Source organism: Salvelinus alpinus, chromosome 24 (genome assembly GCF_045679555.1).
Source record: "Salvelinus alpinus chromosome 24, SLU_Salpinus.1, whole genome shotgun sequence".
NCBI classification, from domain to species: domain Eukaryota; kingdom Metazoa; phylum Chordata; class Actinopteri; order Salmoniformes; family Salmonidae; genus Salvelinus; species Salvelinus alpinus.
In genome coordinates this window covers 6,108,849-6,129,661 of record NC_092109.1, presented here as the reverse complement: position 1 = coordinate 6,129,661, position 20,813 = coordinate 6,108,849, and the positions used below count along the sequence as shown (strand labels likewise).

Genomic DNA, 20,813 nt, shown 5'->3' with positions numbered 1-20,813 from the left:
ATGAGTAATTCCAGATTATTCAAGCAGAAGTAACATGCTTCAAATGGTGACATGTAGAGACTTTGCAGCACAAAGGAAACACTTAAGATAGCTAGCTGGGTCAATAAATGTTTTTAATTTGATCTGAATGGTACTATATACATTTCTACAAACGTACACTCTACTGCTCTATTACTTTAAGTTGAGAATGAAAAGAGTAACTTAAAACATGCTTATGAGAGAAACACTTGCCTGTTTCCATCTTCTTTGATTAAAATCCAATCTAATTTTATTTGTCACATGCGCTGAATACAAAAGATGTAGACCTTACCATGAAATGCTTATTTACAAGCCCTTAACTCTATTTCTTGAACTGCATTGTCGGTTAAGAAAATATTTACTCTATAAAACTAAAGTATTTAAAAAATAAAATAAAAGTAACAATAAAATAACACTAACAAGGCTATATACAGGGGGTACCGGTACTGAGTCAATGTGCGGGGGTACAGGTTAGTCAAGGTAATTTGTACCTGTAGGTAGGTGTAAGGTGACTATGCATAGATAAGAAACAGCGAGTAGCAGCAGTGTAAAAACAAGGGGGAGGCATTTGATTAATTGTTCAGCAGTCTTATGGCTTCAGCAGTCTTATGGCTTCAGGGGTAGAAGCTGTTAAGGAGCATTTTGGATCTACTTGGCGTTCCTGTACTGCTTGTCGTGTGGTAGCAGAGATAACAGTTTATTATGACTTGGGTGACTTGGCCCTTCCTCTGACACCGCCTAGTATATAGGTCCTGGATGGCAGGAAGCTTGGCCCCAGTGATGTACTGGGGCGTTCGTACTACCCTCTGTAGCCCCTTACAGTCGGCTGCCGAACAGTGGCCATACCAGGCGGTGATGCAACCGGTCAGGATGCTCTCGATGGTGCAGCTGTAGAACTTTGAGGATCTGGAGACACATGCCAAATCTTTTCAGTCTCCTGAGGGGGACCCGCTCCACTACAGCCCCGTCGATGTTAATGGGGGCCTGTTCGGCCCTCTTTTTCCCGTAGTCCACGATCAGCTCCTTTGTCTTCGGTTTACAATGAGACATTTCATTCAACGGAAATATTCAAGGAAAATTGAGCAATTGTTCTAAAGAACCTGTGGTCAATTTTTTTTTACATTCCATAAACCAATTTTTAGCATTTGACCAAAACTGTGATCTTTGTGCTTCCGAAGGTAATCTCACAGCAGAGTAACCAGTGTAGCCTAATCTATTATCCAAGCTTTCGTATTAAAATGGATTAACAAAAACATTGCAAAATGTCATGGTAAAACTTTAATTCACCCAGGTTAGGTTTTTGGAGCTGACACACAAGTAAAACACAGGTCCCCAAGGCCTCAAAGATTTGCATGCGATAGGCCTCCACAACCAGAATATGGAGAAAAAAAAGAAAAAAAAAGAGGCTTGGTTATTATTCATTGTCAAATTTAATATAATATAAAATATTTTTCTGTATGTTTTCAATAATTGTAGGTGTCGCGCTAGAATAAAGCATGTTTTCGACTGTTTTAGGGTTCATATACCTGGTTTTACAGTCTGGCACATTATGAAAAAAATAAAAACAACATTATTAGTGCTCATGCGCGAGAAACAAGTGAAAAGCCAGCTATCAAATCCTTGCACCATCGGTGGACATTACACAATATGTGTTAGCTACTTAGTAAGAAATTATTATTAATAAATGTAAATCACTAACAACGGTGTTAGTTGTGCTTCTAATCAGTACGTTAGGTTGCATGCAATGGATTATACTGGGTCTGTTAGCTAGCTTGCTAACACTTAGCTAGCTAACGTTACGTTAGCTAGCTCTCGTTCAACGAGTTGGCCCATCTTGGGCTAGCTAACACTAGTCAGTCAGTTTGGTTTCGTCTATTTCAAAGTATTAGCTAACTACCAGTAATGGTAAGTCAGACTGCATTTGGTAGTAGCTAGCTAGGCCCTAGAATTGAACGATGTAAGCCTCTGGACTGATTTGATCCTATGTTGTTAATTAGGAATGATCCTTGTCTGTTTTCTTGCAACCACTCTCCTGTGGGTTTATGCATATTAGCACTAACCCTCGGCCTACCCAATGCTGATGTTACGTTTTAATTCATTCTAGGCTTTCACTGACTTCTCTTATGGCACACCCGATGTGGTATACAAAGCCTTTATTAACCAGACAGTCGCCATCACATCCACCTAGCACTGAGTCGACCCTCTGACTACTCAGTCATGGACAAAGGTTTGGTACCAGGTAGGACCAGTTCGGTCTCAGAGGAGATGGAGGGGATATGTGTGATGCCAGATATGAGTGGCATCAAGTTGGAACACCCGGGTGGGAGTGCGGACAACACAGGTGCACAGAACGTGGCCATGGGGATCAAGTTCATTCTGCCCAACCGCTTCGATATGAACGTGTGCTCAAGATTCGTCAAGTCACTCAACGAGGAGGACAGCAAAAACATCCAGGACCAGGTCAACTCCGATTTGGAGGTGGCTTCTGTTTTATTTAAAGGTACCAACTAACTACCAACGGTTGAAGCACTCATTGGTATTACAATGCAATTTCCATATTTCACCCTATCCCAGTACTCTTAAGGTGCCTACCGTTACTCCTCAGTCAAGGTCCAAGGACCTTGTGTTATTTTCCGAGGTAGACTGGCAGCACAAAATATCAATTTAAACGTGAATCGACTCTCAATCACGAAACGGTTCTAGAAACAAAGGAATTTCATATCACATGAAAATAATTTCACAAACGCTAAATATAACCGGCTTTCTTACAGTTGCAAGCCGACAGTATTTTCACTGACATGATTCTGGCGGCCTTCTTCCGTTAGCGTTTCACACAGGTGTTCGGAGCATGCTAGATAACGAATTAGAACAGGTGGTCCTTCGGTCTTCCTCAAAACACGCGCTGTAACATGGAGAAATGGCCACGTAGGAACACTAACCCTATAAAAGTTTAAAAAATATATTTTTTTTCCCTCACTGATATGCTTACCCTTAGCGCAAGGGATGCGTGTTAATGTTCAGGCCGAGCGTTGGGGGTCTTAGAAGACGCCTTCGTCCAATGACTTAGTTATGTGTAATGTAGTGGAACTGAGAGCCATGATCTTAGGCTAATTTTATCCCAGATAAATCAGGAGGTATTTTGCTGCTTAATTGAACTAAGCTAATGGTTGATGCTGTCTCTTTTCCCTCTTTCAGCCGAGTGTAATATTCAGACGTCACCCTCACCGGGGATACAAGTGCGTCATGTTTATACCCCGTCCACCACCAAACACTTCTCTCCCATCAAACAGTCGACAACACTCACCAACAAGCACCGTGGTAACGAGGTGTCCTCCACACCTCTTCTGGTCCACTGTAAGTACCTGAGCTCATCTTAAACTAAAGGTGGTTTCTTTGTCCAATATACACAGACTTCCAACCCCTCTGAAAGATAGAGGTCAGAACAGTGTGCAGCTATATGACTGCGTTCGTCCTAGATTTGTCACACATCACTTAGCCTCAAACATGACTACAACACAAAACATACCTGAATCAAACATTGAATGATGGCTGCTTGACCTCTGACCTATGATGTCTTTCCAGCTCTGTCCATTCACCAGCTAGCAGCACAGGGTGAAATGGTTTTCCTGGCCAGCAGGATTGAACAAGGTGAGGATGTCCTCAAGGTGGAGTTATATGTGTTGTTATATTGATGTTGTCGGGCTCCTTAGAACCATGCAGAGTCACATAATTAACAGTTGGTAAGAACAATATGCACTCAATAATGTCTATAATAGGGCTCTCACTGGTTGACTTGAAAGATGTGGTCCCGTGTGGCTCAGTTGGTAGAGCATGGCGCTTGCAACGCCAGGGTTGTGGGTTCATTCCCCACGGGGGGACCAGGATGAATATGTATGAACTTTCCAATTTGTAAGTCGCTCTGGATAAGAGCGTCAGCTAAATGACTTAAATGTAAATGTAATGTGGAACATGTTACTGATTGCTTTGGTGTTTGTATGGCTGTAGAGACCGTGATTAACCTGCAGGATGAGGAAGGCTTCACCCCCCTGATGTGGGCTGCAGCACATGGACAGATTGCAGTCGTAGAGTTCCTGCTTCAGAACGTAAGCACAATGACATGTTGAGACCAATAACTCAGCAAATTACTAAATTCATTTGAACATGGTACAGAAATATGCAGCAAAATAGTCCGATATTGTTACAAAATGCACATACTACATAAAACAGCAAAATACATTGTTGAAATCACGTTTTGACTAATAAATGGGCCGCTTAGACCTGACTCTTTTCTCACTTATGGTCTCCATGTTCTCTTCCTTTAGGGAGCGAACCCCAACCTGTTGGCTAAAGGCAGAGAGAGTGCTCTGTCTCTGGCATGCAGTAAGGGATACACAGACATCGTGAAGATGCTGATCGACTGTGGGGTGGACGTCAATGAATATGACTGGGTAGGAAAGTTAGCCGATTCAGGATTTTAAACTGTATTCTTGTGTCTGGCTTATGTAAACAAATGGATATGCATCCCCCAAATCAGTGATGTGAATGTGGTGAGCTTACCTTTCTGGAGGCTACCCAAGGTGTTTGCCCGAATGTGACGCAGTGTTTGTGGGTTGGTTTCAGAACGGCGGGGCTCCCGTGCTCTACGCTGTCCATGGGAACCATGTGCCCTGTGTGGAAATGCTCCTGGGTAAGGACTGACTGGCTGACTGACCTTCCACTTAGCAGACATACTGTACTTATCAACAGCAGTGTCGGTTCTGAAACTGACTTTTTTAATGTTTAGGTAAATTATGTTTAGATGTAGGCTGTATTTGTGTAGACAGGTCTGTCATCTGATGAATTTAAACCTTTACTGTCACAGAAAGTGGAGCCGACCCCACCATTGAGTCCGACTCTGGCTTCAACGCTATGGATATGGCTGTGGCAATGGGCCATAGGAATGGTATACAAATATGCATTTCATATCATTTTTAGGCTATATACTTATCATGAACAGGTTGAAATATGAATCTTTTCACGAAAGAGTTATTGTACTCTATGCATACACAGGCTACATAAAGCAGAAATATAGCAGTTCATTACTCGTCTTTTGCCAGGTCTACTTTCATAAAGATACATATGGTGCACAGACAACTTAACTACATATTAGAATATTTTGAAAGAAACAAGGGTATTTGGTGAAAGTTCCTTCTAGTCAGTGTATAACAATAGGCAGGTTTCCATTGACCCTGGTTTATTTGACAAAAAGCAATGTCGCAAAAAAACACTGACATGTGTAATGGAAACAGCAGCTATAGGAGAAATATTCTAAAGGCCGACTTGTATTTGTTCGACGGGTGGATGTTTAATTTGCCAAACTTTTTTTTTTTATAGAAACAAATAAACTTAAATGCTGATTGCAGACTAATTTAGAAGGTACATGGGGCACGTGATGTCATCACATAACTACAAAGCTCCACTCAACATTTAATTCTTAAAATGCATACTGCTTGCTAAATATGTTACTAAATAAACATGTAAAGTGTTGGTTTCATGAGCTGAAATAATGTTCCATACGCACAAAGCTTATTTCTCTCATTTTGCACACATTTGTTTACATCCCTGTTAGTGAGCAGTTATTTGTCAAGCTATAGTCCATCCACCTGACCGGAGTGGCATATCAAGAAGCTGATTGAAACAGCATGATCATTACACAGATGCACCATGCCAATACGTTGGCACATGAGAATTAGAATGTCAATTCTTGCATTCTAGTCATGCTGGCTTTCCCAGTGTACCTGAGACAAAGCCTGTATGCCCTGCCACCACCTGTCGGCAATTTAATGCACAATTTGCCGAAATGGATAATGGAACACTCCAACCACTATTTTTATTAGACACTAGGTTTTTGCGAGTGTTATTTTTAGGTGTGACATTACATCCAGCTGTTTTTAGTGGCACAAGACCGTTCAATGGAAATGCACCGTATCAGGCAATTGTCACGTCTATTTTCTATGTCAATTTTTCTAACAATTAAAATCGCCGGACGAGTTAGTGGAAACATAGCTAGTAACCCCCCGCCTACCACATCCTCTTCCGCAATCAGACTTTATGTTTTGATACAATTATGCATAAAGTAGCCAGCTCAGAATGATCACCTTCTGATTCTGGGTCTGTTTCACTAGACCTGACTAGGATCAGTCAAACCAGGAAGTTAACAGTTCATGGTGCTGTGTATGCCGAGGCTAGACATGTCATCTGTTATGGAAACATATCCCAATCAAGCCATGCTCAAACTAACCCACTAGTTGTTACAATTTCATGACTTGGATATTTGTACTCTGGTAATAAAGAGACGTAATGTTTAAAATGGCTGCATTTTGGAGCTGTGATCTCTGAGGATAGCATTCTGTCCTTTTCTTTGTCAGTTCAGGTTTTAAGCAACCTAGCTTTCCTATTTACCTTTAACCAACTCTACAGGATACTTGCCTTTTTGATTTCGTACAATACTCAAACTTTCATGAAACGCCTCTATTCTCTGATCAGTTCAACAGGTGATGGAGGCCCATCTACTGAAGCTGCTTATGGGGATGCGAGAGTGACCAGATCCCAGGGAAAAGCCACTAACCTGGGGGACATGAAGGACTGCCTGGGAATGGAAATACAGTATACGCCATAATGAATTAAGAAATATGTCTGAGGACAAACGTGAAGCACGTCTACGAGACTCACCTGTTAGGCTCATGTGTGAAACGTTTAGGAAGCATGTGTGTGAGTATTTAGGCACCCCATGTATCTGTTTTGGGTAGACGTCCTATTGAGTTTTGTAACAAACCATGTAAATAACTTCTGAGCAAAATGCCAATGTGAGAAACTAGTGCATAAACCCAAATGTCTACACTAATCATGCATTAATAAATGGGGGATGTTGAAAGTGGAGTTAATTGCACACGTCATTTGAGAATTCTGCCCCTCATGAAAAGGGTATTAGCATGAAAGTAAACAGCCTAGTGGGTCAACTGCCGCAACTATTAAGAGTGTCAACTTTTATGCTGTTTTGGTGCCCTAGCTCCCACGTAATGGCATTCAGCGAACCCGTGCACATACTGTGTGTGACGGAACAAAGTCTTGCATCTCAATATCTGCAGTGCTGCTCGTGGTAACGTCATTTCACGGGCTACTTTTAACATTAAAGTTGTGGTGAAATGAAGTACATCGAACAATAAATATAAAACTCAACAAATTGTTGGTCCCATGTTTCATGAGCTGAAATATTTAAAAAAAATATTTAAAAAAGACATTTTCCATAGCCACAAAAAGCTTCTCAAATTGTGTCCAGAAAAAAGAAACCCGCACACTGCTCTTGGTAGTATCACTGCTCTTTATTAAGCTTTACGTATCAGCCTCAAGGCCTTGTTCAGAGCTTTTTCAAATATACGTAAAGCTTAATAAAGAGCGGTGATTCTAAATGGGAGAGATCCTGCTGTAGGTAGGTTGTAGTTTAATGTATATTTGTGTGTTTATCTGAGCGACTTCATTGGAAGATATGGTTGAAATGCCATCCCAGGGTACATTAGTGTTGTAGAATGTTCCTTCAGATCTTTGCTGGGGCTGCTTTATTGTAAATAAACACCGTGTAAACCATCTTCACCAAATGTACTGCACAGATCATGTCCCATTTATCTGTACACGTCATTTATTCAAAGTAAATGCTGTGCACGTCGGCGCAAGCGTAAATGACCTTTAAGTCACATTGTCGGCAGTCCAGCGCACTGCTCTGTACCATGCCATAGTTGACCATGGGGTGCAATTAAAGTGTTTTTTAAAGTAATCGGAGATAAAATATAAATTGACAATAGCAAATGTTTATTCCAGATATGGTTTCAGCCAGACTGCAAAGAAATCAGGTTCGGTAACATGGAAGAAACAGCTGAAGAGAATATGAAGAGCACGAACCTCAGACAACCCGTACAATCTCTCACTGACTCAAACTGGACACAGACAACCACAGTGCACAAAATAGCATTTCAGAAATAAAAATACAAACAAAAAAGAACTCCTAGTGCCCCTATCCAACCCAGTCCTGTTGAGACTCCTGAAGGTCTGTTTTTCTTTTTCTTTAGTTTGCCTCATCCTTGGAAGCCTCATCGAAATTCTCCACCAGATCTAAAAACAACACAAGAGCCAACGTGTCAGTAAGGTTAAGAAACAGGCCTAAATACAAACATACATGCCTCTTTCTACTAATCTCAGATGACTTAAGGAAAAAAGGACAGTGTTTATCTGAAACATGATCCCAGGTACAATCCCCCCCCACACAAACAGCTCTCCCTTTAGACTCAGAACGAGTCTCGCTCTGCAAGGGGAAGGTACACAGAACTCCAGAAAACAGATGTAAAAATCATGGCACTGAGGATCAAAAAGGCACTGAAGATCACAAGGAGGGTCCTATTTTTTCAATGAAGACTGAAATCTGTCAAGTCCATATTTGTCTCAGAGGGGTTGAGGGTTCAAATGGAAACAATTCCGACGGTCTGAATATAATATATTTTAGTGGGGGGGGGGGGGGGGGGTGGACACAAAGGGAAACTAAACACCAGTAATAACATGATGGCATAGACATAGACTGTCATCGGGCTTCAACCATTCCTCACACTGAACGGGAGTGTAATCGTTTGAGAAAACTTTGGGTTACGGGAAAAGGATAGCCCTGGGAAAAGCTGTGGGTAATTGTAATGGCAACCGCATGTGTTTGGACCCATTTTCTCCAACAAAGAAAAGCAAACTGCTTTCAGAACTCATAAACAACGAACACAACGTTTCAAACACTAAGCCCACCACCCCGACTCCCACCCATCACCAATTACTCTAGTCATTGTTGGATCCCCTGAGCATGACCCCCTTCAATTCCCAAAAGTAAGCAAACCTGGCAAGGTTTTATTAATCAGAGGGAAAGTAAAAGCCCAGATGTAACTTCTTCTGGAGTCAGACTTCAGAGAAAGTATAACATGTATACTAACTAGACATGTGGGTGATGTTGAGTCACTGAGCAAATTTACAAGAGGCCAAGAACATGGTCCATTATTGAAGATACCTACACAATCCCTATGGTCAAGTAGAAATAAGCAGGGAGGAAAATAACCAATAACTAGAGATGTGTCCATCCATGCCAAGAGGGTGGGAGTGGGACAGCGTGAAATGTACTGCCAGAGGCTGGTGTGATTCTCACACACGGATGCCTCCATTGCTACACTTCCACCTAAAGTGCTCCACACAGTACGCAACGGATCTGACATTGCTTTGTTTGCTTAGTTCCACGTACTTTTGCGCAGCCGAATTTTTGGGATCGCTACGTTTGCAGAGACTGAAATCACTGGAGAGCTCTTAAAGGAATGATTCATTAATTTTGAATATTGTTTTTGTGCATCTGAGTGATGTTCTATCGATTCCCTGGGTCATTTCATGTTTCTGAGTTATTGGCATTCAAGCAGGCAGAAATCCAGCCAGTATGACGAGGCACTGTGATAGTTGCTCTCGCTACACTGGAAGGTAATAGGAAAACGGCTTTTAGATTGCGATAAGGTCTGTCATACATGGCAGACTTCAATACTGGCCAATGTCATAACTCGGGAGGATGTCTTCTCTCGAATGAGCCATTGATCATATTTTTGCAATATTCCTACCTCAAGATGTGTAATTTAACAGAGGGTCTAGCACAATTTCCCTATGTGTCTGCCTCTTCAGTCCAGGGTGCATATCATGGTGCAGTTGCCAGAGATACCAGAAAGGCGATAGGAATCCAATGAAGGAAGGAGCGTAAACTCAACAAAAAAAAGAAACATCCCCTTTTCAGGACCCTGTCTTTCAAAGATAATTCGTAAAAATCCAAATAACTTCACAGATCTTCATTGTAAACGGTTTAAACACTATTTCCCATGCTTGTTCAATGACCCATAAACAATTAATGGACATGTAACCTGTGGAACTGTCGTTAAGAAACTAACAGCTTATAGACGGTAGGCAATTAAGGTCACAGTTAGGACACTAAAGAGGCCTTTCTACTGACTCTGAAAAACACCAAAAGAAAGATGCCCAGGGTCCCTGCTCATTTGCATGAACATGCCTTAGGCATGCTGCAAGGAGGCATGAGGACTGCAGATGTGGCCAGGGCAATACATTGCAATGTCCGTACTGTGAGACGCCTAAGACAGCGCTACAGGGAGACAGGACAGACAGCTGATCATCCTTCGAAGTGCCAGAATACGTGTAACACCTGCACAGGATCGGTACATCCAAACATCACACCTGCTGGACAGGTACAGGATGGCAACAACAACTGCCTGAGTTACACCAGGAACGCACAATCCCTCTACCAGTGCTCAGACTGTCAGCAATAGGCTGGACAGAGGGTGTGTAGGCCTGCTGTAAGGCCTGGTCCTCACCAGCATCAACGTCACCTATGGGCACAAACCCACCGTTGCTGGACCAGACAGGACTGGCAAAAAGTGCTCTTCACTGACGAGTCGCAGTTGTGTCTCACCAGGGGTGATGGTTGGATTCACGTTTATTGTCAAAGAAATGAGCGTTACACCGAGGCCTGTACTCTGGAGCGGGATCGATTTGGAGGTGGAGGGTCCATCATGGTCTGGGGCGGTGTGTCACAGCATCGTCAGACTGAGCTTGTTGTCATTGCAGGCAATCTCAACGCTGTGCGTTACAGGGAAGACATCCTCCTCCCTCATGTGGTACCCTTCCTGCAGGCTCATCCTGACATGACCCTCCAGCATGACAACGCCACCAGCCATACTGCTTGTTCTGTGCGTGATTTCCTGCAAGACAGAAATGGCAGGGTTCTGCCATGGCCAGCAAAGAACCTGTATCTCAATCTCATTTAGCATGTCTGAGACCTGTTGGATCGGGGAGGGTGAGGGCTAGGGCCATTCCCCCCAGAAATGTCCGGGAACTTACAGGTGCCTTGGTGGAAGAGTGGGGTAACATCTGGCAAATCTGGTGCAGTCCATGAGGATAAGATGCACTGCAGTACTTAATGCAGCTGGTGGCCACACCAGATACTGACTTACTTTTAATTTTGACCCTTTTTGTTCAGGGACACATTATTCCATTTCTGTTAGTCACATGTCTGTGGAATTTGTTCAATTTGTCTCAGTTGTTGAATCTTGTTATGTCATACAAATATTTACACAAGTTAAGTTTGCTGAAAATAAACGCAGTTGACAGTGAGAGGACATTTCTTTTTTTGCTGAGTTCACGTTGTCATGCTGCGGCCCGCAGTTGCTAAGCTAATCGTTACGTAATCCCTTATCAAACGGACTTTGTCGAGAAACGTGCCCATTTTCCTCGAGTACGCAACGACACAAATCCAAAGTTACACGATATTACAGATAGCAAGTTAATTCTCACATCTTGGACAAGATTTGTAATGTTGTACTTCTTGATGAAATTGGTGCCAATGTTGGGTTTTTGAGCTAGCGCCCAATAGACTCCCATTCACTCCTTGGAGCGCTCGTCCCAGAATCGCTCAGAACGCACCGCTCGGTCCATTGACATAGCATGGGCAACGTTTCCCCATCTCCTCAAAAGTATATCTGCTGTTGCGAATGGCCGACTCCACTGAGGCACATCGATCTGCAGGTTGAACATGGTGAGATTGTAGACTCTTAAATTGATAGTGCAGTTGGTTTAGGCGATTTTACAGCTAACTAGCTCCTTCACGTGTTGATATTGTCTTTGGTATTATTGTGTAGCTACATTTGCTAGCTAGCCCATAGAGAGCATTGTATTGTGGATTTTGTAGTCGACCTGAGCTGCAACAGACTTCCACAAAGATTTCCCATGTTGCTACCAACCTTATTACAACGCCAAAATGAAACATTTGTTCACAAAAAAATATTGTTCTCATTGTTACCTAACACTGTAAATTAAAGGAATTAGTGGTTTTGAGGGGGGGGGGGGTTCCTCTAAGACTTAACCCACACCAGTGTGTCACTATTGCTTCTTGTTAATGAAAGCTCTAGTGTAATTGTGTTTCCATCGGGAGTGTGACTAAAGACTTGGGGTGAGCAGAATCAACTACTTTTACATCAAGACAGTTGCTTTTGTGAGAAAGTGTTAAAGTTCAGCTAGCCATTTATATGTGAATGCCAGCAGAAAAGTACCAATGGTCTGACTTTGGCATAAAGTCAGAGCAGGTTTGCCGGAGCCCCGGGCTAGTGAGAAACAGGTGCCCGCCCACATGGATGGAAACAGAAGTCTGAGCTAAATCTCAGATTGAAACTCAAACAATCACAACCTCAGCACGTTGAGACTGCTCTTCATATAACTCACCTGGAACATCATCGTCCTCTTCCTCTATGGGGGCAATTGGTGCTTTTCCATCTCCAGCTGTGAGGAAGAAATAAGAAATATTACAAACTTCTTGCAGAGCAATGTACAAATGCCTCGCGTCTTCAGGAAGATTTATCCAATCATGAAGAATAAGTAAAACAAATGGCATTTCTATTACAATGTCAGTGCCTGCACAGTGATCAAAATTCATCAAATAAACTCCAGCCCTACTTCAAATCCCAAACATTCCAATTACAAGTGCAAAAACGTTCAAATTATTACTGTGCATTTCTGTCTGTTTCGATTACCAATCCACCTCCTCACACACTAACATTACAGAAGTCTCTAGTACCTGTGGCCAAATCAAACAGATGAGGTGAAGACTATTTTTGAAATGTCCCCCAGACACATGTACCCTGTTTGGGCAGCGCCTCGGCCAGTACCCCCTCGCCATCCAGCTACCTCCCCCAGGAACACGTACCCTGTTTGGGTAGAGCCTCAGCCAGTCTCCGGAGGCTTGTCAGGCTGTCTGCTCCCAGCTGGTTGAGGATGCTGGGCAGCATCTCTGTCAGCTGCTTGGTTTCGGCGTGGCCAGTGATTGTGAAGGTGTTGGCTGCCAGGGAGGCCTGCACTTTGGGGTTGTTGAAGTGGATCACTGTCCCCTGGTTCGTAAACATGTTCACCTGCGAGGGATGAAAATGGTTATGCCATGTTACTTGCAGTCGTACTAGACATCTCCATTTCTGAAAACTCAGACCGCAGCTAGCTAGGTTGTGCCTTGAAAATAACCCTCTGCTTTCAAAGAGATCAACGCGTTCCAATTTCACACCAATTCAAGTACTCTGGCATACATTTAAAAAGAGATGGTTACAGAGAGTGAATGGGTCAGTCTTTAACCATTGACCAGACCTTACCTCTTCGATACCAGAGATGTTGTTGACGCCTAGTTTCTTTAGGGAGAACTGAAGTTTCTTGTCATCTGCTGTTGCGGTTCTGTGCACGACCTTCTTCTTTCTGCGAGCGGTGCCCTGTATAACAGAAGACAGATTCAAGTGCATGCTCTTTTAACACCAGGTGCAAGATGAGCTTTACAATGACATGTTATTTTTCTAAACACATTGACTGTTTTAAATAGTGCTGTGTTACTAGGTGGAAAAACATGATCGGAGCATAAGAGGAAGAAATTGATTGGTGTTAATGGCTTATTTTCTTACCTTGCCGCCAATACGGACTTGTGCCTGAAGTTTGGCAAGTTTTTCTTGGTTCATTATTATTTCTTTCATCTGAAATAGACAGCATTTGGGTTACTGGTATTATATAATTAGGATTATTTGTTTCTGGTTAACTAACGTTACATTTGTAATACCTTTGTAAGCCCCGCCTCACTTAAGCCTGTATTTTTCTTACTGAAAATATTTTCTACAAACATCTGACTACCGCACCTCTCAGATTCAGAAGTGTTGGGTTAAATGCGTCAGACACATTTCAGTTGAAGGCATTCAGCTGTTCAACTGACTAGGTATCCCCCTTTCCCCTTCCTTACACCAGTAACGTTACATGTAGCCTAAATTAATGTTTGCATGAAATACAAGTTGAAGGCACACCCCCCCACGTGAGTGTACTGTTGATGTACAGTAAATTAGCAAAAATCCCCAAAACAGTAAATCAATATTGTGGTTTGAAAGGCAACACTACGATATGTCACGTTAGCAACCAAACTGCCCCTAGAGCAGTATCAGCTGGCTAGTTGACTACATATCAGCTAGCAAACGTTATAGAACATAACAGTTAGATGCTTAATTGCTTGCCAACATCGTTAAGACGCAGTCCTGCAACCAAAAAAAGCAGACGCCACGGCTTAAATCAATGAACTGTAGCTAGCTAACAACGTTAGCTACATGTTGTCTAAGTTTAGCAGACAAACTATCAACAAACTTACCAGTACTGAGCTAGTAAGTTATTTCTGTTTAGATATGAGAGCTAACGTTAGCTAACTGGATAATAATAGGCACGTATGTAACTAGCTATGCTAATAGGCCGTTGTAACTGTTGTCAGCGAACTGGAACATGTCGAGAAAATAAAATAAAAACACTGCCATCTACACCGCTGCTAGCTAAATATCTACATACATTTGACATGTCGACGATGACCACTGAAAAGTAAAAGCCAGATAAACAATGTATCGGGCTTTTTGCCTCTGACTAGCTACCAAGTTGCTAAATTCGATTAGCGCCAGCGGTATTGGGCCTGTCACTCAAACCTCACCTCCCAGCTCTCAACTCTATTACCAAGTCCACTTGTGCTCAAACTCCACGATTTTTACCGGTCTGATAACCAAGTACATTGTTTATCGTGTGCAGTTGGAGAAGAGCAGAAACAGTGCAGGAAATAAGGTATTTTAGAGCTCCTCACTGACCTGCACATTAGCAGCGAGCACACGCGGGGAGCAAAATGGAAGCGAGAGAGGCTGGAGGAAGTGACGTCCGGGCAGACGTGCAACCGCAAAAGTGCCTGATGTCATTCATATACCTCAGTGGCTGATGGGCCAGTTCATTCATCGGAATGAGGAATGGATTTATCTGTAATAATCCATGGAACTCTTTATGCCTTAGAAGAAATAAGGCAGTAGCTCTTTATAAACTGATTACTTTATTATTAACCCGGAGCATGGTGTAACAGGCAGACAGTCGTAGCTGCACTCAATGTGTGTATTGGTGCGCCCCAATACTCTAACAATGATTATATGTACTCATTTTAAGTGCTACAGACCTGGTGGCGTGTATGGGTAATGACGTGTTAATACCACATTACCACATTCCTCCTCCCTTATTAAGATTTCAATATAAAATCTTCCCCCCCAAAAACTTTTTTTTAGGATATACAACATAAGAAGACATTCCTTATGCTATTTTATTGCATTAATGAACTAATGCTGAACTAGCGTTCCTTTAACTGAAACAGCATTCTTTTTTACTTGTTCTGTACTCTACTGAACTAAACAAGTCAGTGTAAACAATAAGCATGACAATAGACATTACATTTCACATGTTCACAAGCATTTTAGTTTACCCTGTTCACAGTTCAAAGTCCTTTAAGCAGCTTGGAAGCTTTGTGACAAACACTAGGGGTAGTGTCCATTCTCAACAGTGGAGGAGCCACCAGCTGTTTCTGAGCTGGGCTCAGTATCTGACTCTGAAACTGGGTTCTCCTCTTCTTGAACTGTTCCCTTTGTTACGGTCTCTGTCTGTGGAATGTGCACCATAGAAGCAAGTGGATAGCTAGAGAACAGCCTGTCCTCTGCCATCACAATTAGTAACTCACTTGTTGTTCCCTCATGTCTGGTAAGAATCTGATCAACATATATGCGAACCACTTTACCATCTCCCATTATTACTTTGTTGGAGACAGGACCAGTCACTGAGTCTATGAATCCAGGAATACATTTTTGCCCATGACTGACATTTCTGGTAAGGATAGGGTCCCCCTCTCCAAAACTTCGGCCCTTGGTTTGTCATGGTTCTCTTTCTGTGTGTATTGCTTGCGTTTAACTTTCCTTTTCAGGTCTGAATGGACTAGGTCCAGTGTGGAGCGTAGTCTACAACCTAATAACAACTCAGCAGGAGAAAGTATTGTTGTCGATTGAGGTGTTATTCTGTAGCTGAACAGAACAGGTGACACTTTTGCTGCTATGCTCCCTTCTTCACTTTTTTTCATAATTTCTTTGAATGTCTGTACTGCGCGTTCTGGCAGACTATTTGAAGATGGTTGATATGCAGCTGATGTCACATGCACAATGCCATTGTTTCTGAAGAATTCTTGTGCTTCAGTGCTCACGAAACAGGTTGTGTTGTCGCTCACCACCATCTCCGGTATCCTTTGGTTACTGAAGCGCTGTCATAGGCAATCTATAATAGTGGTGGATGAAGCAGGACTCACAGGATACACATCCACCCATTTAGAATGCCCATTTAGAAACATTTCCCCCATGAATGGTCCTGTGTAATCTACAGTTGAAGTCGGAAGTTTACATACACTTAGGTTGGAGTCATTAAAACTCGTTTTCAACCACTCCACAAATTTCTTGTTAACAAACTATTGTTTTGGCAAGTCGGTTAGGACATCTACTTTGTGCATGACACAAGTCATTTTTCCAACAATTGTTTACATACACTAAGTTGACTGTGCCTTTAAACAGCTTGGAAAATTCGTGAAAATTATGGCACGGCTTTAGAAGCTTCTGATAGGCTAATTAACATCATTTGAATCAATTTTATTTTATTATTTTTAACTTTATTTCACCTTTATTTAACCAGGTAGACTAGTTGAGAACAAGTTCTCATTTGCAACTGCGACCTGCCAAGATAAAGCATAGCAGTTCGACATATACAACAACACAGAGTTACACATGGAATAAACAAAACATACAGTCAATAATAAAGAAAACAAAAAGTATATATACAGTGAGTGCAAATTAGGTAAGATAAGGGAGTTAAGGCAATAAATAGGCCATGGTGGCGAAGTAATTACAATATAGCAATTAAACACTGGAATGGTAGATGTGCAGAAGATGAATGTGCAAGTAAAGATACTAGCGTGCAAAGGAGCAAGATAAATAAATATATACAGTATGGGCATGAGGTAGTTGGATGGGCTTTTTACAGATTGGCTATGTACAGGTGCAGTGGTCTGTGAGCTGCTCTAACAGCTGGTGCTTAAAGCTAGTGAGGGAGATATGAGTCTCCAGCTTCAGTGATTTTTGCAGTTCGCTCCAGTCATTGGCAGCAGAGAACTGGAAGGAAAGGCGGCCAAAGTATGAATTGGCTTTGGGGGTGACCAGTGAGATATACCTGCTGGAGCGCGTGCTATGAGTGGGTGCTGCTATGGTGACCAGTGAGCTGAGGTAAGGCGGGGCTTTACCTAACAGAGACTTGTAGATGACCTGGAGCCAGTGGGTTTGGCGACGAGAGTGAAGCGAGGGCCAGCCAATGAGAGCGTACAGGTCGCAGTGGTGGGTAGTGTATGGGGCTTTGGTGACAAAACGGATGGCACTGTGATAGACTCCATCCAATTTGTTGAGTAGAGTGTTGGAAAATATTTTGTAAATGACATCGCCAAAGTCGAGGATCGGTAGGATGGTCAGTTTTACGAGGGTATGTTTGTCAGCATGAGTAAAGGATGCTTTGTTGCGAAATAGGGAGCCGATTCTAGATTTAATTTTGGATTGGAGATGCTTAATGTGAGTCTGGAAGAAGAGTTTACAGTCTAACCAGACACCTAGATATTTGTAGTTATCCACATATTCTAAGTCAGAGCCATCCAGAGATGTGATGCTGGACGGGTGGGCAGGTGCGGGCAGTGATCGGTTGAAGAGCATGCATTTAGTTTTACTTGCATTTAAGAGCAGTTGGAGGCCACGGAAGGAGAGTTGTATGGCATTGAAGCTCGTCTGGAGGTTAATTAACACAGTGTCCAACGAAGGGCCAAAAGTATACAGAATGGTGTCGTCTGCGTAGAGGTGGATCAGAGAATCACCAGCAGCGACATCATTGATGTATACAGAAAAGAGAGTTGGCCCGAGAATTGAACCCCGTGGCACCCCCATAGAGACTGCCAGAGGTCCGGACAACAGGCCCTCTGATTTGACACACTGAACTCTATCGGAGAAGTAGTTGGTAAACCAGGCGAGGAATTCATTTGAGAAACCAAGGCTGTTGAGTCTGCCAATAAGAATGTGGTGATTGACAGAGTCGAAAGCCTTGGCCAGGTCGATGGATACGGATGCACAGTAATGTCTCTTATCGATGGCGGTTATGATATCATTTAGGACCTTGAGTGTGGCTGAGGTGCACCCATGACCAGCTCTGAAACCAGATTGCATAGTGGAGAAGGTACGGTGGGATTCGAAATGGTCGGTAATCTGTTTGTTAACTTAGCTTTCGAAGAACTTAGAAAGGCAGGGTAGGATAGATATAGGTCTGTAGCAGTTTGGGTCTAGAGTGTCTCCCCCTTTGAAGAGGGGGATGACCGCGGCAGCTTTCCAATCTTTGGGAATCTCAGACAATATGAGAGAGAGGTTGAACAGGCTAGTGATAGGGGTTGCAAAAATTTCGGCAGATCATTTTAGAAAGAGAGGGTCCAGATTGTCTAGCCCGGCTGATTTGTAGGGGTCCAGATTTTGCAGCTCTTTCAGAACATTAGCTATCTGGATTTGGGTGAAGGAGAAATCGGGGAGGCTTGGGCAAGTTGCTGAGGGGAGTGCAGGGCTGTTGACCGGGGTAGGGGTAGCCAGGTGGAAAGCATGGCCAGCCATAGAAAAATGCTTTTTGAAATTCTCAATTATTGTTGATTTATCGGTGGTGACAGTGTTTCCTAGCCTCAGTGCAGTGGGCAACTGGGAGGAGGTGTTCTTATTCTCCATGGACTTTACAGTGACCCAGAACTAGACCCAGAACCAGGCATCCTCTACTGACGGGATGAAGTCAATATCCTTCCAGGATACCCGGGCCAGGTTGATTAGAAAGGCCTGTTCGCTGAAGTGTTTTAGGGAGCGTTTGACAGTGATGAGGGGTGGTCGTTTGACCGCGGACCCATTACGGATGCAGGCAATGAGGCAGTGATCGCTGAGATCTTGGTTGAAAACAGCAGAGGTGTATTTGGAGGGCAAGTTGGTTAGGATGATATGGTGATAAGGTGTCCGTGTTTATATGATAGGGTGCCCGTGTTTATAGATTTGAGGTTGTACCTGGTAGGTTCATTGATAATTTGTGTGATATTGAGAGCATCATGCTTAGATTGTAGGATGGCCGGGGTGTTAAGCATGTCCCAGTTTAGGTCACCTAGCAGCACGAGCTCTGAAGATAGATGGGGGGCAATCAGTTCACATATGGTGTCCAGGGCACAGCTGGGGCACAGCTCTCCAGGGCACAGCTCTGCACAGCAGAGGGTGGCCGATAGCAAGTGCCAACGGTGAGAGACTTGTTTCTGGAAAGGTGGATTTTTAAAAGTAGAAGCTCGAATTGTTTGGGTACAGACCTGGATAGTAAGACAGAACTCTGTAGGCTATCTCTGCAGTAGATTGCAACTCCGCCCCCTTTGGCAGTTCTATCTTGTCGGAAATCTTTATAGTTAGGGATGGAAATTTCAGGATTTTTGGTAGTCTTCCTGAGCCAGGATTCAGACACTGCTAGGACATCCGGGTTGGCAGAGTGTGCTAGGGCAGTGAATAAAACAAACTTAAGGAGGAGGCCTCTAATGTTAACATGCATGAAACCAAGGCTTTTACGGTTACAGAAGTCAACAAATGATAGCGCCTGGGGAATGGGAGTGGAGCTAGGCACTGCAGGGCCTGGGTTAACCTCCACATCACAAGAGGAACAGAGGAGGAGTAGGATAAGGGTACGGCTAAAGGCTAAAAGAACTGGACGCCTAGTACGTTCAGAACAGTGAGTAAAAGGAACAGATTTCTGGGCACGGTAGAATAGATTCAAGGCATAATGTTCAGACAAAGGTATGGTAGGATGTGAATACAGTGGGGGTAAACCTGAGCATAGAGTGACGATGAAAGAGATATTGTCTCTAGAAATATCATTTAAACCAGGTGATGTCACCGAATGTGTTGGAGGTGGAATTAAAGTGTTCACTAAGGCGTATTGAGCAGGGCTAGAGGCTCTACAGTGAAATAAGGCAATAAATACTAACCAAAGCAGCAGTGGACAAAGCATATTGACGTTAGGGAGAGGCATGCGTAGCCGAGTAATCATGGGAGTCCAGTGAGTGGCTTCAAGCAGCTAAAGGGCCAGGGTTAGCAGCAGGGCCTTAGAAGGACGTCGCAACGGAAGAAAGTCTGTTGTGGCCCCCTCGTGCTGAATATGTCGGCAGACGGATCAGCAGGGCTCCGTGTGGTAAACCAGGCCAATTGGCAAAATAGGTATAGTGGCCGAAGAATTTGTCCGATGGGCCTCTTAAGCTAACAGTCCGGTGTGCTCTAGACAGCTAACATTAGCAGGCCGCAGCTAGCAGTGCCGCGGAGCCAGTTTGAGTACCCCCTGGAGATGTACCTGTGGATGTATTTCAAGGCCTACCTTCAAACTCAGTGCCTCTTTGCTTGACATCATGGGAAAATCAAAAGAAATCAGCCAAGACCTCAGAAAAAAATTGGAGAGCTCCACAAGTCTGGTTCATCCTTGGAAGCAATTTCCAAACGCCTGAAGGTACCACGTTCATCTGTACAAACAATAGTATGCAAGTATAAACACCATGGGACCACGCAGCCGTCATACCGCTCAGGAAGGAGATGCGTTCTGTCTCCTAGAGATGAATGTACTTTGGTGTCGAAAAGTGCAAATCAATCCCAGAACAACAGCAAAGGACCATGTGAAGATGCTAGAGGAAACAGGTACAAAAGTATCTATATCCACAGTAAAACGAGTCCTATATCGACATAACCTGAAAGGCCGCTCAGCAAGGAAGA

The 20,813-nt window shown here is 43.2% G+C and overlaps 3 protein-coding genes across 8 annotated transcripts in view; 1 reads left to right on the top strand and 2 right to left on the bottom strand.

The window, feature by feature from the left end:
* arhgef28a (Rho guanine nucleotide exchange factor (GEF) 28a) overlaps positions 1-3,646 on the bottom strand; it is a 110,551-nt gene extending 106,905 nt beyond the window's left edge. For all 3 annotated transcript variants that reach the window (XM_071363378.1, XM_071363379.1, XM_071363381.1), the window contains exon 1: positions 3,545-3,646. In XM_071363378.1, coding sequence (XP_071219479.1) covers positions 3,545-3,557 — 13 coding nt within the window. In that variant the 5' untranslated portion in view covers positions 3,558-3,646. The remainder of the gene's footprint in view (positions 1-3,544) is intronic.
* On the top strand, positions 1,564-6,936 carry LOC139552034 (ankyrin repeat family A protein 2-like). Of its 2 annotated transcripts, none has more exons than XM_071363383.1 (9): positions 1,564-1,681; positions 2,123-2,518; positions 3,214-3,372; positions 3,601-3,666; positions 4,024-4,121; positions 4,341-4,466; positions 4,639-4,705; positions 4,880-4,960; positions 6,544-6,936. In XM_071363383.1, exons 2-9 carry the CDS (start codon positions 2,236-2,238, stop codon positions 6,597-6,599), a joined length of 936 nt encoding a protein of 311 aa, XP_071219484.1. In that variant the 5' UTR covers positions 1,564-1,681; positions 2,123-2,235; the 3' UTR covers positions 6,600-6,936. The 2 variants fall into 2 exon arrangements, with proteins under 2 accessions (XP_071219484.1, XP_071219485.1); XM_071363384.1 differs by having other exon boundaries at positions 1,594-1,923.
* Positions 6,937-7,842: 906 nt separating this feature from the next.
* btf3 (basic transcription factor 3) lies at positions 7,843-15,063 on the bottom strand. Of its 3 annotated transcripts, none has more exons than XM_071363385.1 (6): positions 14,760-15,063; positions 13,557-13,625; positions 13,257-13,370; positions 12,824-13,025; positions 12,343-12,399; positions 7,843-8,163 (listed from the first exon to the last, which is right to left on the bottom strand). In XM_071363385.1, exons 1-6 carry the CDS (start codon positions 14,862-14,864, stop codon positions 8,117-8,119), a joined length of 594 nt encoding a protein of 197 aa, XP_071219486.1. In that variant the 5' UTR covers positions 14,865-15,063; the 3' UTR covers positions 7,843-8,116. The 3 variants fall into 3 exon arrangements, with proteins under 3 accessions (XP_071219486.1, XP_071219487.1, XP_071219488.1); XM_071363386.1 differs by having other exon boundaries at positions 14,609-14,812; XM_071363387.1 differs by having other exon boundaries at positions 14,282-14,809.
* Between the last annotated feature and the right edge of the window lie 5,750 nt (positions 15,064-20,813).

Excerpts from the sequence above, each read along its gene's own strand:
- LOC139552034 (XM_071363383.1), top strand. The coding sequence starts at position 2,236 with ATGGACAAAGGTTTGGTACCAGGTAGGACCAGTTCGGTCTCAGAGGAG. Across the intron at positions 2,519-3,213 it reads GGCTTCTGTTTTATTTAAAG|CCGAGTGTAATATTCAGACG; the intron begins GTACCAACTAAC and ends TCCCTCTTTCAG. Across the intron at positions 4,706-4,879 it reads CTGTGTGGAAATGCTCCTGG|AAAGTGGAGCCGACCCCACC; the intron begins GTAAGGACTGAC and ends TTACTGTCACAG.
- btf3 (XM_071363385.1), bottom strand. The coding sequence starts at position 14,864 with ATGACATCAGGCACTTTTGCGGTTGCACGTCTGCCCGGACGTCACTTC. Across the intron at positions 13,626-14,759 it reads TGCTCGCTGCTAATGTGCAG|ATGAAAGAAATAATAATGAA; the intron begins GTCAGTGAGGAG and ends TGTCTATTTCAG. Across the intron at positions 13,026-13,256 it reads ACATCTCTGGTATCGAAGAG|GTGAACATGTTTACGAACCA; the intron begins GTAAGGTCTGGT and ends CATCCCTCGCAG.